At 56.3% G+C, this 13952-nt stretch overlaps 2 protein-coding genes across 2 annotated transcripts; one reads left to right on the top strand and one right to left on the bottom strand.

The window, feature by feature from the left end:
• Positions 1-6862: 6862 nt before the first annotated feature.
• ColSpa_00246 (uncharacterized protein) lies at positions 6863-7903 on the top strand (the record flags this gene model as incomplete). Its single annotated transcript, XM_049266458.1, has 1 exon — positions 6863-7903. One exon carries the CDS (start codon positions 6863-6865, stop codon positions 7901-7903), a length of 1041 nt encoding a protein of 346 aa, XP_049122415.1.
• A 1414-nt stretch (positions 7904-9317) lies between these two features.
• ColSpa_00245 (putative 1-acyl-sn-glycerol-3-phosphate acyltransferase 5) lies at positions 9318-10292 on the bottom strand (the record flags this gene model as incomplete). Its single annotated transcript, XM_049266457.1, has 3 exons — positions 9318-9413; positions 9512-9735; positions 9800-10292. 3 exons carry the CDS (start codon positions 10290-10292, stop codon positions 9318-9320), a joined length of 813 nt encoding a protein of 270 aa, XP_049122414.1.
• Positions 10293-13952: the final 3660 nt, after the last annotated feature.

The following is a 13952-nucleotide window of genomic DNA, read 5'->3' as shown; positions in this document are numbered from 1 at the left end:
TGTTGTGGCTTCTGCAAGTCGCGAATTGGTTCAACTCGGGCGAAACCGAGCGAGAGCCAGGTTGTCTGGCAAAGGGCCAAGACTACAGGCAAGCCAGACCACCAGACATGACGGGTACCGAAATGGACAGTCTCGAAGCGCGAAGGGCAAGTGAGAGAGCCCCTGATAACCAACCACAAGGCGCGCTGCCCACTTTGCTGCAGAGGTATAGGAGAAGACTTCGAAGGTGTTCGGCAGCGAACGGACGAGCAGCGGTTGAATCGGAAAAAAAGCTCAGGGCTCGGAGAGGCGGCACACTCGACGTGACAGGAAAGGACGTGATCGAGTACGGGTAGTGGTGCCGACTGGCCGACCTGACTGCTTCAGTGCCTAGTAGTCGAAGAGGGGACGTGGAAGGAATGAGTCGACGATAGGGGAGGGCGAAGACGGACGCGAGGATCAGCGTGGTCGTCTGGGACAGGAGTTCGCAGTTCGGTGGTCGATGGCCGTCCTGGACCTTGTGTATTGTCGTCGTCAAACAAAACACGGTGATCACAGAGAGGAAGAAAAAAAAAAGCCAAGGGAACAGCACAGGCAAAGTTCACGCCGCAGGGTGGCCCTTTGTGATGATGGTGTCAGTCGCGCATTACCGTCCTTGCTCTCTGCCTCTGCGTTAGCACTTAGCACCTCAGCTATTAAGACACAGTACGGTACTCTGTACTCGGTGTACAGAGGAATAGTCGTCGACAGCAGCCCAGAGCATCCACGGTTTAGCAGTGGTCGCGTCCTAATTATGGGGCCTTCAGCACATTTGAGTGGTCGGGGTGGGCGGATTAAGCGGGGAATGGTTCCGTCTGACCAATCATGCAGGGATATTCCGGGGGGCGACCCAGTAGATGTACATGCATGACACGCCAAATCTGCGTGCAGCGCAGGGTACCTATACTCAAAGCAGCCTAGGGTCTTTTTGGAGTTAGCTTGCTCGCTAAAACACGAGCGAGGAGTCTGGGAGTCGGATGTGACTTTTTTGGTTTTTTGGGGGGGAAGGGGAAGATGGAGCAGCAGCCCGCGGGCAACAGCAGCATTCGCAGTCGCAGTTGCAGTCGCGGCCAAGAGGGGATGAGCCAAAAAGGAGAGGGCGGAGACGACTCCTGAGCACCCAGTCGCATCCAGGGCAGCACCAGGTTCCTGAGCACCTCAAAACTTGGACGAGATGGGACGGACACTGGCTACCTCGCCCTCTCCCCCCCTGTGAGGGGCCACTCGGGAGCACTTGATCACGCTTTGCTGAGGGGGCCGCCGTTTGCTTGGGGGACCTGGGGGCTGCTGGGCAGTTGGGGGCCACTCGGAGGTTTTGTCCGCTGGAAACAAATCAGACCGCCCAAAGTCCAGCCAAAGTTGTCAAGCCACCACAGCTTCGCTTGGTCCCCTTTCTGGCATCGAGACTCCTTTTTTTCGCATGTTATTTCCTGTCCATCCCGCCGTGCGGCGCGCCTCCCAGGATGGTGTTTTTCAAAATAGACATCCGCATCGCCGCTTACAAACCGACTCTCACAGGAGCCCAACTCTTCGTATTTACCTAAGTTTTCAGGCAAACATGGATGTTGGGTGCAAGAGCCATTGGAGAGGTCAAAGAGAGAGAGAAAGCGAGGTTGGAGGGCACGGAGGGCAAGAGGCAAGCCAGGAAACAACAACCACAACAACCTGGAAAAAGGAAAGAGGTCCTCGCTCCCCAAGGAACCGGAAAGAGATCAACAACGGCCACGCAAGAAGCACAATCATGCATTGAGACCATCTCCCTCCATCAACCTACAGGTACCACCCTCATCGTCTTATCCAGGGTCCTATCTTTTCTGCCTGTTCTCTCTCTTTCTCTCCCTCTCTTTCTTCCTCTCCACCTTTCTCTCTCCACTCTCACACTCGCACCACCCACCCCCCTTCCGTCTCAGACCAATAACGGACACAACGGGCACTCCAACGCATTCGTCTCTTCGGTGCTTCGTCTTTTGCCTTTACATCTGACGCATGATACACACGCCGCACACCATCCTCAATCCAATGCCGTAGTGTTTGTCGCCCGCCACACAAGGGAGAGCAGCAGAAACAACACCCCCAAAGTTTCACGCCGCGGCCACATGGGAAACTTTGCTCCTTGGCCTCCCTGGCGCTAGTCCAACATGCCTGTTACCTGTAAAATGCCATCCATGCTCGCCACGGGCTCAGAGATTCACAGACCAACCGAGTCCTCTTCTTCAGGGTCCAAATGCCAAATGCCATCCTGCAAACACGGCTATCCCACCTTTGGTATCACACCTCTCAACGCAGCTTGCGGAGGCTGTAGCAGAGGCCACATTCCCGTCCCCATAGTAGTAAGGCGACAGACGCTTCACCAAAATGCAAGTTTCTCCCCCACAGGAAGACTAGCCCACCAGACGACAAAGAAGGACATTGACAGCTCCTAGGCTATCGACGGTTGATCACTTTCCTGGCATCAACCAACCTGGCCCACGTTTGCATTTTCTAGTCGCCGCCAGGTGGCCTACCTGAGGATGAGCCGGGGCAGCATGTTGAGGCGCTGCATGCCAGCCCCAGGGACTAGCTAACATGCGTACTAGGAAATACTTGCATTGGGCCTTCCCGTCCCAGCCCATGCCATCGTCGTAAGACACCATCAGCTGGTCTCCTCATTCTTCTGCAGACAGGGGACCTCTTGTCGACACCCACCATTCTCGCCGCAACACAGCCTATGTGACCTTGCTTTTGTCCTATCGTGCCACAGAACGGCCTTTTCGTACACACTGCTCAAAATATACCGTCACATCCGCGGCACAACGGCACCTTTCCTTCTGGACTCGTCCAAGAAGCCAGAAAAGTCCCCGCAGTGGGCTATGCGTTCAGTCAATGTTCGCAGCCCGCGGTCTGCTGCTCGTTGGATCACCGCCACCCATGTCCAACTTGTCAACCCCCCTCCTTTGTCTCGGGGAGCTGCGGATTACTGTGAGGGACAGACAGATCGTCGATGGGTCATCCCAGATGAATCCCTTCGAGAATGCAAACGATTTGGCTCAAGCGGCCCTTTAGCACTGCGTTGATCTGCATTGGGCCTCCTTAGTCTGGGTGTGTCTCAGTTTTTACACACAAGTGGCAGAGATATTGGAGGCACATCCTACATGCTACCGATGGTATAATCGACTGGCGGACTGGTCCCGACAGAGCCGGGTTGAGCGGGGGGTTCCACAGGTATCTTCGGAACGTCGATTATCAACCAAGACACGCGCCCCAGACCCGAGTCTGATCAGCCCTTGGAACAGCATGGGCTTTGTATCTGCAACTCACTTGACGTCTCTCCGACTCGAAAACAAGGAGGGCGACCAGACGCACAGCCGGTGCTTTCACTGCAATGCTACGCTCGCCCAGCTAACGTCAAACGGCGTTGCAGAGCCTCGTGAGAATTGCATCGTGCTGTTAAACGAAACTTGACATTGGCTATGCCGTTCTTTCAACTTTTCGTCGACCTTGAAAGGTGAACGGGACCCGCAAGGCCAATTGAAGAGTGCGTTGTCCGGCTGCCAGTCAGCTTGTCCACACATACATACACCACGTACCACACACACAAGATCTTGGATGCATTACCTCATGGCTAATATCACCACAGGGCAGCAATTTAGCTAACCTCCCACGCAACTTTTTATGTAACGTGCTCCGGCCTGCAGCTGCATCATCGCCTGCATCTGTTCACCGGTACTCTCTGCCTACCTTGCCCAAGGCTTTGCATTGAGACCAAGGGCATCTTCTCACGTAAACGCAAGTCATCAACCCTAGCGCAGGCGGGCAAAGATGTAGATGGTTCGTAGTACCGCGAGAAAACGTAGCTGGCTGTCAGCGACTCACTTGTGCCGCCATTCGATGCCTAGGATGTCATGGAACGGCATGTGAGTTGTCAGCGGAGCAAAGGGGGGTAAGAAAAACGTGCTCCACACGCCGTTCCGGACAGTGGCCCACACGAGAGACACTGAATCGAGACAGGCTGGAGCTGGAGCTAGCCAAAGCACGCTTGAAGGCGTCGAGAACCGTTTCGACTGTTCCTATTACGTCCTCGCAACGATACCACAGCAGCCGCTGGCACCACCATCTCACGATGTCTAGGTGAGGTGATAAACCCATCTGTCATGACAGCCCACCGCCACGCCGCGCCATACGGGCCCTCATTCACATACGGTTGCTCTCGTGCATCCCACTCAGATGCCGTACAATTGTAACGGATGAGATCGACTCCAAGTTCCCCCAAACGCCCGCGCCAAGAATACCGCCCGCATGATGTCGCCAACCCCATCATCCCTGACCAAAGTATCCAATCGGCGGCGGAGTGGTGGAGGGATCTCACGCACAAATAAGTGATACCTACTTACAAGTGTATTCCCAAGCACTGAATCACTTCGGTTTCTCAACGAGGAGTGGGCAGTGTGAGCACTGAACACGGTGCTGTAGCTCTACACCCTCATTCCCCTGCCGACTTTCTCTCTTTCTTTCCCTTTTTCCCTGCATTGTCGACCCTGTCTTACCGTTTGACCGACTGGCTTTCGTCTCTTGTTCCAACTGCTCTTCAGTCCTACCCAGCCCGTCTGAGCCGTTTCGTCATCCCGATCACCCCTGCCCCTCAAACATGCCTCGTTCTCCCAAAACGCTGGCTTCCCGAACGCCCCCTTGCCTTTTGAAGCAGTCGTTAATCAATCTATGACAACATTGGTCGGCAGCAGCCCTCACCAACACCGCAGACGAGGTGACGGTGCCTTGAAGCTGTTTATACACTGTGCACACACGAGCTGCTCCATTCGAGGAACGTGGTTTGGCCAATCGAGCCTCCAGTCTTGTTGTTTTACTGATCACTCTTTTGGCTCTCCGGTCGGCAAAATGCACAAATCTCGGTGACGATTGATCGGAACGTATTACCGAAGATGATCGATGCCAACCCGACTGCGTCGGACGCTTATGGCAAACTGTTCGTCCCAAGCACAGACGCCCTCTTGCACAATACTCTCGAAACTCAGCGGGTGTCGAGTCTCGCGAGAGCTCGCGAGTGGACTGCCGGTAATGCATGCTCGTTGAGACATTCCACGACCTGTCATCCTAACCAAGCATGCCAGAAGCTCTGACTCTAAAAGATGTCTGTCGGACTTGGCCCCCTCTTTGCCGCAACCCCAGACAACCTTAACGACTCATGCGACTGCATATCTGTCTCTGAAGTCGGAGCAGTCGTCATGTCGGCGGTTGGGAAGTCTCTACCCCAGATCCATCCTTGGCCTCGTCCTGTGCCACAGACCAAGTCTGCCTTTCTTGCCGCCTCCAGGGATGTTATGTCCATGGATCTCCAAGTCAGCTGGCCGAACACACGGCCTTGATTTCCCAAATCTCTAGGATTGTCTGCTGCTCGATGTCGATTCGTCCCCCCCTCACACCTCCAGCTGGGCGATTTGATCTATTCCGGACAGCGGATGACATAGGAGCTAGGACGAACTAATGTCTTTTCCCGCGGGGTTATGATCTTCACAAACATGATATGGTTAGTAACTTTCTTCCGGATCTACAGAGGCGGTCAGAAGTTTGATCGGCGACCAAAGAATGTTTACTGGAATAGACCTTAGCGGCTGACCCGCGACTTGGGGGAGGGGGGAGGGGGGCGGCACAGAGTTCATCGTTCCAAGCCTGTCGTTGCGGTAATTGACTTTGCGAATAATAGCTGCGCACCCAAGAGAGTTAAAGGCTATGCAAAGAAGAGTTTGGGCCCTGATGTCGGTTCCGGTTTTGTAGTCGAATCGTCAATATGCAATCACTTCAGGCTGCGGGGCACAAAGAACGTTAGCAAAGTCATTCGAGGTTACAGAGTTCTGCTATAAGAGTTCTTTGCCGACGGCTCGTCCCCAAACCTTGGGGGCGGCAGGAGTTCCCACCGAGTCTTCCGTCACATACTCTCAAACTTTCCGCGGGAGCAGACGCGCCAGCCCAATTCCAAGATATGCTAAGGTTCCGCGTGTGTCTCAAAGCCGAGGGTTGCGTGATACCTTAGCATCCTTGGGTCTAGGAGGTCTCAACAAGACTGCCGCGAGCGAGATGGGGTCGTTATCAGGAATGGGCACTTAGGAGTGGCTGAGAACTTCTTGTCCCAATACACGTCTGGAGAAGGCTGCCCCGTCATGTCAGTCTTAACATGTGCCACTGAGAGGTAAGTCGATGACGCCAGATGGGGTCGCTCAGTACTTCCTAGTGGCTTGCTGCTACTTGTAGCTGTAATACGCGTTATGCGCACCTCAGTGTACTGGCGGATACCATGACTTTGACGAGAACTGTAGTCTAATGTAGGATGGCTGCTCAGCTCTGTCTTCGGTGGACCCCGAGAGGAATTGAGGGGTGATGCGCCATTGATTTACATTTTGGAGTAGTCCGGCAGGTTGTAGATGAGTGAGTGTGTAAGCAAACTTTGAATGGCCAGTCGCCTATCACAGTGCCAGTCGCCCCTGAAAGCAAAATAAGGTACAAGAGAAAAGAAAAACGAGCAGAAGACAGAGTTGAGGATTGTAACCATGTGCATGCTGGTGTCTGATACTCTCCTACCTTGATTTCAGGACGTGATGCACAATCGCGGGACACTGGATAAGGTAGTGGTTGATCGCGGTTGATCGCGGTTCAGAGGAAGACTAATGAGCATCGACCATGGTACCCCAGAAAAGTCGAAAAATCGAGAAACCTCAGCAAGCGAGCCAAGCGAGCTCAGCCGTTTGCTACTTATTACATAAGCGCGTCTGTCCCCTTTTCCGGAGCGACAACGAAAAAGAACAATAAGAATACTCCAAGATTCGCCGAGCCCACACCTCTCACGGCACCAACCATGTCGCCCGGCACCGAAACACCATTGGCGGCGGCGGCGGCGGCCGGGGTCACGGTCGTCGATACTACCCAATCAGCAACGGCCCCAAACACAACGGTCTTGCAGCCGCCTCCACCGTCTGCCTTGTCTATCCCGGAAGGCGTGACGGTGGTCTTTGCAGAGCGCAAGCGTACCGGCCGTATCGCTGGCGCGAAATACAAGGCCGACGGCACGCCTTACAAGCGCCCCGGCCCGCCGCCGAAGCCGCTGCACGAGAGGGCTGCGTACAAGCAGCGCGCGCCGGTGAAGCGGATGGAGCGGTCGTACACGGACCAACGGAGAAGAGAGGTGATTATGTTCTTGGAAAACCACAAGATTGCATGCGACGAGAACGACGTGCGGGCGCGAAGGACATGGAACGGCGGGCGCGAGGACCAGCAGCCGCCTGCGGAGAAGGGGTACCGGTGGCCCACCCTCAGGGAGGCGTCGGAGTGGTTCAAGGTGCCCGAGAGGACGATTCACAGCTGGTGGAAGAGGAGGGACAAGATCTTTGGGAGGGTGCCGAGGAAGCTGACCAAGGTGGAGCAGAGGCGGCTGGCGGAGGAGGAGGAGAGGAGGAGGAGGGAGGACGGGGAGAGGCGGGCGTTGCTGGAGGCTATTGGGTGGCCGGCGGAGAGGCTCCCTTCCGGTCCTCCTGGTGCCCCTGGCGCCTCTGGTGGTGGTGGTGATGACGGGCAAGGAGAAGCGATGGGGAGCGCCGAAGGTCTTCCACGGCCAGGGGCTGACAGAGAAGGGACCCCCGAGGGTGCGCCGATGCAGAGGGAAAGGCAAAAAGAGCCTTTGAGCGTGGTGGGGATCTCGTCCTCGGGAGAGACGCCTGCCGCCGCAGAGTTGGCGGTTACCTCTGAGGGATTGATAGCCGGCAACACACCTCCCACGAGTAACCCCGCTGCCACTCCCAGGGCAGATTCAGGGGAGAAGTCTTTTGTATTGGCATCGGTGCCAGCGTCTCCTGGCCGGAACTCCCGTGTAGAGATAGCGGCCCCGACTGGCCAAGCTTGACAGGATGAAGCGGCCGTGTCGGTCGTGGCGGGAGATGCCGGGAAGCCCGCGGCCCGAGACTGTCTCCCATAATGACACAGAACGAGAGGATAGGAGAGAAGGGACACCCGCGGCCCGAGATGGGGAGAACGACGTTGGACGGTAGGCCAGGGAACGGGTTTCCCGGTGTTTGAACGCATGCGGTCGGTCAGCAGGAAGTTCATGATACAGAAAGGGGACATTGAGGATTCATGTAGAACAGTTGTAACAACAGTACATAACACCATGGAGCGTATGTGGCTCTCACCGAAGGGAGGGCAATGCTTCGACTATCCAACAGTGTCAGGTTCAGCATCGTCCACTGGCTATGTATGAACATCGTACAGAAGACGTGCATCGATAAGGTACGTCGATCTGCCGTCAGGTCCTCAATAGTCCTTTGGTCCTTGCAAGTGTGTTATGCAGTACCTGCTACTGTAAACACGCCCGTCAGAAAAAAAACTGCGTAGCATGGGCTGGCGCTCTAGCAGCATGTGAAGATTGCGACCCCTGCCCTTCTGCGATACGCCAGATAGTGCGGTTGTGATGTCGGAAATCAGCCTTGCGAGAGGCCATCACGCCCCTCCCCCTCCCGAAGTAGATAAACCACCCGCCCATATCAACAACAGATGGCTGAAATAAGCAACAATGGCACGCCTGCGTGCCTCGTCGCCGACCTCCCGGGGCGGCAGAAGCAGCAGCGCCCTGCGGTCGCTACGTGGCGGCGCATACGGCTGAGACGTGGGCATTTAGGAACCGGTTCCGTGGGGGCCATGGCGAGCAAAATGAGGCAGAGCAAGCGGTTCCACGCGTGGCTGCGGTGAACCATAGTTTCCTCCAGATTACGTGCAGATGACGGGCTCCCATCCAAGACAGATCCGGTCCAATGGCGTCTAAGCGAGGGTGGAGGCTCAAGACAGATGATGGGAGACGTCCCTCATCTCGGTAAATTACCGTTTCTTCTTTCTGCGTCTCATACCGAGCTTCGTCTGCCGATCCGTCGTCTGATAGCCGGCCGGCGAGACACTCGCCATTGGCATGCTTGATCTGCCGCCGATGCGATGCCATCGTCGGCCAATGCGATGGTTCACATCAAGGCAGGTAGATGCAGGATAGGAAGGTCGGTTCAGTGCTTAAGATGCAAAGTTGGCCATGAGCGAGTGCATTACACTGCGGCATTGTATTGTCTTGAGAAGAGTGGCCCAGGGTATACATGTTCCTTCATTAATTTCACCTTTTCGACAACAACGCCACCCGCCCTGTTGACAGTCATCACTGATCCACCAGAACCTCGCCCAAATTCACTCGCCGTTGAAGACCACAGACTAGGTTGTCTGGGACGAGAAGAAGTATCTCGGCCTCGCCCGGGTTCGCGCCGTATCTGGATCGGCTAACCTCATGCTATAGACGCCCATTCCGCCTTCTTGAGGTCCAGCCATTCTCCCTTCTCAACCCACAGGTTCTCGAGCCACTTTGCCAGCTTTTCATCATCCTGCGGCAGAGTCTCGAGGGGGAACCTGCGAACGTGGACGTGGAACTTGTACCCCAATCGAGAGCTTAGCCCAGGCACGCTCAGAGTGTCCCACATACTCGGCGCCGCCAGGAACTCGCTCCCCTCTGGTACGCAATCGTAACGTCGTACACGGCCTTGACATGCGGGGCCTTCCTCAGATGCTGCACCGTGGTGATGAACCCCTTCGTCCGGGGATACAGCAAGTGCTTGGGCTGCGGCCGGCCCGACTCCTTACACCACACGAGCGACTGCTCGTACTTCTTCTTGGTGAAGCGAGTGGCCTCGCTGAAGCTGATAAGCCCTGGCTTGTAGGTGAGTCCATGTCTGCGCCCGCTACGTAAGAGTCTGCCCGCGAGCGCACTTACAGGTCGGCCACTGCCTGTTCATGATGCCGGCAAACACCCTGTCGAGCTCGTGCCTGTCCTTTGCCCAGTTGCGGCTCACCATGGGCATCCCCATCGCCCACAAACCCCAGCCAAGGAATGGGACTATCCGTAATTGGATCTTGGCGAAGTAGCGACAGCGACCCAGCATCCCGGCCTTGATGGCCAGAGCCTGGATCATGTAGAAGTCGGCCCATCCGACATGGTTGGCGACCACGACCGCCGACTCACCGCGGGGGATCGCGTCGCCGGAAAAGGTGAGGTTCGCGCCGTTTAACCGCTCAAAAATGATCTGGATCCAGTACCACACCGTCTCGGCGATCCTCGAGGACGAGTTGTACACGAAGTCCGGAGCGAACCACTTCAGAGGCAGCTGGAGGGAGATGGCCGTATCGGCCAGCAGCAGCCAGAGCACCCAGGGCGCCAAGATGGCGACTCCCCGGAGGTGGGTGAGCACGTTGCCGTGGCCAGCCATGGCCGGTGTGTAGTCAGTACGGGAAACTCGAGTTTGGTCCGAAAGCGAGGCGACACGACTGAGTGGTCGTGCGAGGTGATCGCGCTCCCAAATTCTTGTTGCAGCTTGGCGACGATCCAAAAGAAAGCAAGAAAAAGCTGGACCGTCTGGTGAGCGAGCCGGAGCGCGGCAGAGCGATCTACAACCCGAGTTGGCCCTAGCCGGAGGAGTGTTTCGAAAGGGAGCCGCGTGCGCGAGCGAGACTCTGGCCAGCGGATCAAAGGGCAAGAAATGTTTGAAGCAGCGGGAGACAATCCGGGGTTCACTTGTCTCAGAGAGTTTACGTCCTACCGCTCGATCAATGATCAGATTACCGTCGTATTCCCCGTCGCCGAAGAAGAGAGGGTCAAAAGCCTTTGCAGATTGTGGACTAAAGATCTTTGCTCAAAGAATCGTAATCACTGCGACGGACACGAGAACGGGAGAGGAGGAGACCGCGGCGCTACAAGCGGCTGGTCTCGACTCGAACAAAGACGCCAGGCCCGCCCGATTTCCCATACGGGAAATAGTATGACGGCATGCATTTTTTTTTCCCGGACGATCCATCGTCGTCTTCCCAGGGGCCGACGAACGGCACGCGCTCAACTTAATAAGTGAGAACCGGTGCCCCTCATTGGGTTCAAGGACAAGGCAGGGATTCCTCGTTCAGCCTCTTCACGTGGGCCGTGTCTGGTCTGGAAGACCGGGCGCGATGCAGAGGGCTTGCAGCGAAGGATGCGGCAGGTTCTCGACGTGCGTCGAGCTGGTGGTTCACGGACTGGTGCACATGTGTCAAAAGCCTAGGCAGCGCGACCATAGCAACCAAGGACGGATATATAACAAGTGACTACTTGGAAATAGGACGCGATCTGCAGGTCCGGTTAAGGGACTCTTGGCTTTCCCAGGTCGTCCGATGTCGACACGGCCATTGGACCGAGGCTTGTGTGGATGGAAAACTGGGAGATGGGATTCGTGAAGGTTCGCTTCGCAAGATGGCCTGCACTGCAGCAGCTCGTGAACGCGCGGACGCAGCTTGGACCATTGGAAAAAGGGCTGGGCCGGCACAGACATGGGGTCGTCGTCTTGATACGGACGTATGGGATATTGGATTGTCGGCGAAAGAGCCTTGTGCATTCGAATCTGACAGTTCCAAGACGCGCAGTGTTGATAGGCAAACAAACAAGCAAACATGCCCGCAGGCCAACCCTGCCACTCAGGTTCCAGGCCGACCACCTCGGAGCTGGTCCCGGGACAGAGAGTCGGGCGGTGTTTGTGTGTTGATGCTGCGCCTGGAGCAGCAGGGTCGGGAGCTGGGAGCTGGGAGCATGAGACGCCGAATCAAGCAACTTAAGCCACGCGAATGCATTCCAGCAAGGGCCGGCAGGGGGCCTTGTGCTGCACCGAGAGGGCCTTGTCTCCAGTTTGCCCAGCTTGCTTGTTGTACGTGCTAGAGCCAAACTCAGCTAGGTAGAACAGGCCACCTCTTAATTACTCCCACCTGACTGGCCCGGTCTCGAACTAAAAAATTAAAAAAAAATTGATGCGAGACCTGCGAATGAGAACGAACCCCCTCCTCATCCATCTTAGCCTCCGTCTGAAGCTGGCGCAGCACCTTTCTCTCTCTCTCTTTCTCTTCGTTACGATGCTTTTGCGGGCAGAAGCTTCCTGTTGGCTGCTCGACAGGTGGACTTATCACCCTCCTGGATTGCCAACCAGGGCCGATCATGCCATCCCGTTGGAGCTGTGCATCCGGTCTCGTTCGAACAAGCTCGGGATGCTCAAAGCTTCTGGCCTTTGCTTGAATTCGACGCGTATGCCCTTCTCGGACCCGAAAGCCTAAGGAACTACCTACATCGCATCGGCCGCGGGCGGCTTTGGATAAGAGGCCAAGACTTTGCTGCGACATTCCCCGCTGTGCTGGACCTATTGACTGCTCTCTCTCTTCCTATCCCTCAGTGTGTACGACCTGACTTGTGCTTGACCACATGCGGATACACCGCATTGGACCTCACATAACAACCGCCAGCGGACGCAGAGTAGCAGGGAAAGGGAGGGTCCAGACCGACCTGGTCCGCCGCCCGTCGTCACCCACGGAACGCGCCTTTCCAGCCTCCCCGCCGCTGTCAGTGCCGGGTCCAACGTAGAATCCCAGTATTTGTCACCCTCGGGGGCGGCCCTCTCGGCTTCCATCGCCGCCAGCAGTCGCGCGTAGGCTAGTCGAAATAGCATAGCCCTACCCGGTGACGAACGCTCGAGGGCTTTTCGCCAATCTGGGTTTCTGGACCGCGTCCTTCTCACGTAAGGCAGACGGGCTTTGTAGAGAACTGGGGTCGAACGCCGATGACTCCGAAAAAGCAACAAAGTCGGAGTCTTGGTCGAGTCCTTTAGACCAACCCAACTCATCCCAACCCAACAACAACAAACCAGGGGCGCTGGACCCAGGCTTGACGTCGAGTAACCACTTCCGTTCCTGTCAAACGAAAGAAAACAAACACTTTTGGTGAGCGAGTCATCGAAGCACTCAACGTCGATCCGTGAACACCCACCACTCAGCCCTTTTCCTGCCGTGCTGTACTGGACCCCAAGGCCGGCTCTAATCCCGAGGAACGGACAGGCTGCCGCTGAAACCCCGCATATCCTCCCTCCCGTCAATCTTCCTGCGGCTCATCCAGACTCGAGACTCGAGTGACGGACTGGGTTACCCGCCCGTTCACGTTTTTTGCACTCGGCATCCGCCATCTTGTCTTAGAAAAAGGGCGGTGGCGTCCCTTCTCGTCATCTCGATCCGCGACAGTCATTAGCCAACACCACCACCACCGCCGCAGAACCGCACCACCACCCACTGGTGAAGTCAAGGGTAGTCAACGCCCCCGTCTCTTGTCTCTTGTCGCCTGCCTGCCTGCCTGGTGGTTTCTCCGCTCCGCCGTCATCCGTTCTCTGCTTATCGCCTCGAGGGTTTCCTGCTACCCTCCTCCAACCTTTTTTCCCCAAACCCCAAAGTTGGACGGACGGGCAGCATTTAGGGCAACCCGAGCCAAGGCCAGAAGACAGACACTGCAACCGTCCAACCCCGGACGCACGACATACTCCTTCGTCTGGACCGTGTCAAACAAATCTAAAACAGGGCGGACCAGACTGCCTTACCTACCCCGACCCTTCTCTACGGCAACCCGCGCGCCCTGCTCGTTGCCCCTCCCCTCTCGTCGCAACCGCATAGCCTCCTCAGACAGCTCGGACGCCAGGATTGGGTTTCAAATTCGGGAGCACCTTCTTCTCAAATAACCATAATCGCGGTTCGGCTATCCACCTGCATGATACAAGCCTTGCACGGCTCGACCCCTTTCCACTGCCGCATCCCTTTAGCTTTGACGGACGATAGTCGCCGTCATTCAGCATCACATTACCATACGAAGCTGGTGACCGCACATCGCGCAGCAGATCGTCCACGGTAAGCCCGCTAGCCCATCTGGTCCCTCTTTGGTTGTCGCTATGCCCTCGGGTCGAGACGTAATTCAAAAGTGCCCATCCCCGCCCCCCACCATCGCCTGGCACCACGCGCCTTTCACATGACGACGTTACGTTCGCAGCATTTCTCTCTCTCTGGAGCTTTCTCTCTTGTTTTGTGTGATGCCATTTCGACGA

Source organism: Colletotrichum spaethianum (genome assembly GCF_022836535.1).
Source record: "Colletotrichum spaethianum MAFF 239500 DNA, contig01, whole genome shotgun sequence".
Lineage (NCBI taxonomy): Eukaryota > Fungi > Ascomycota > Sordariomycetes > Glomerellales > Glomerellaceae > Colletotrichum > Colletotrichum spaethianum.
The sequence above is the reverse complement of the archived record's forward strand: the minus strand, read 5'-3'. Positions and strand labels throughout refer to the sequence as shown.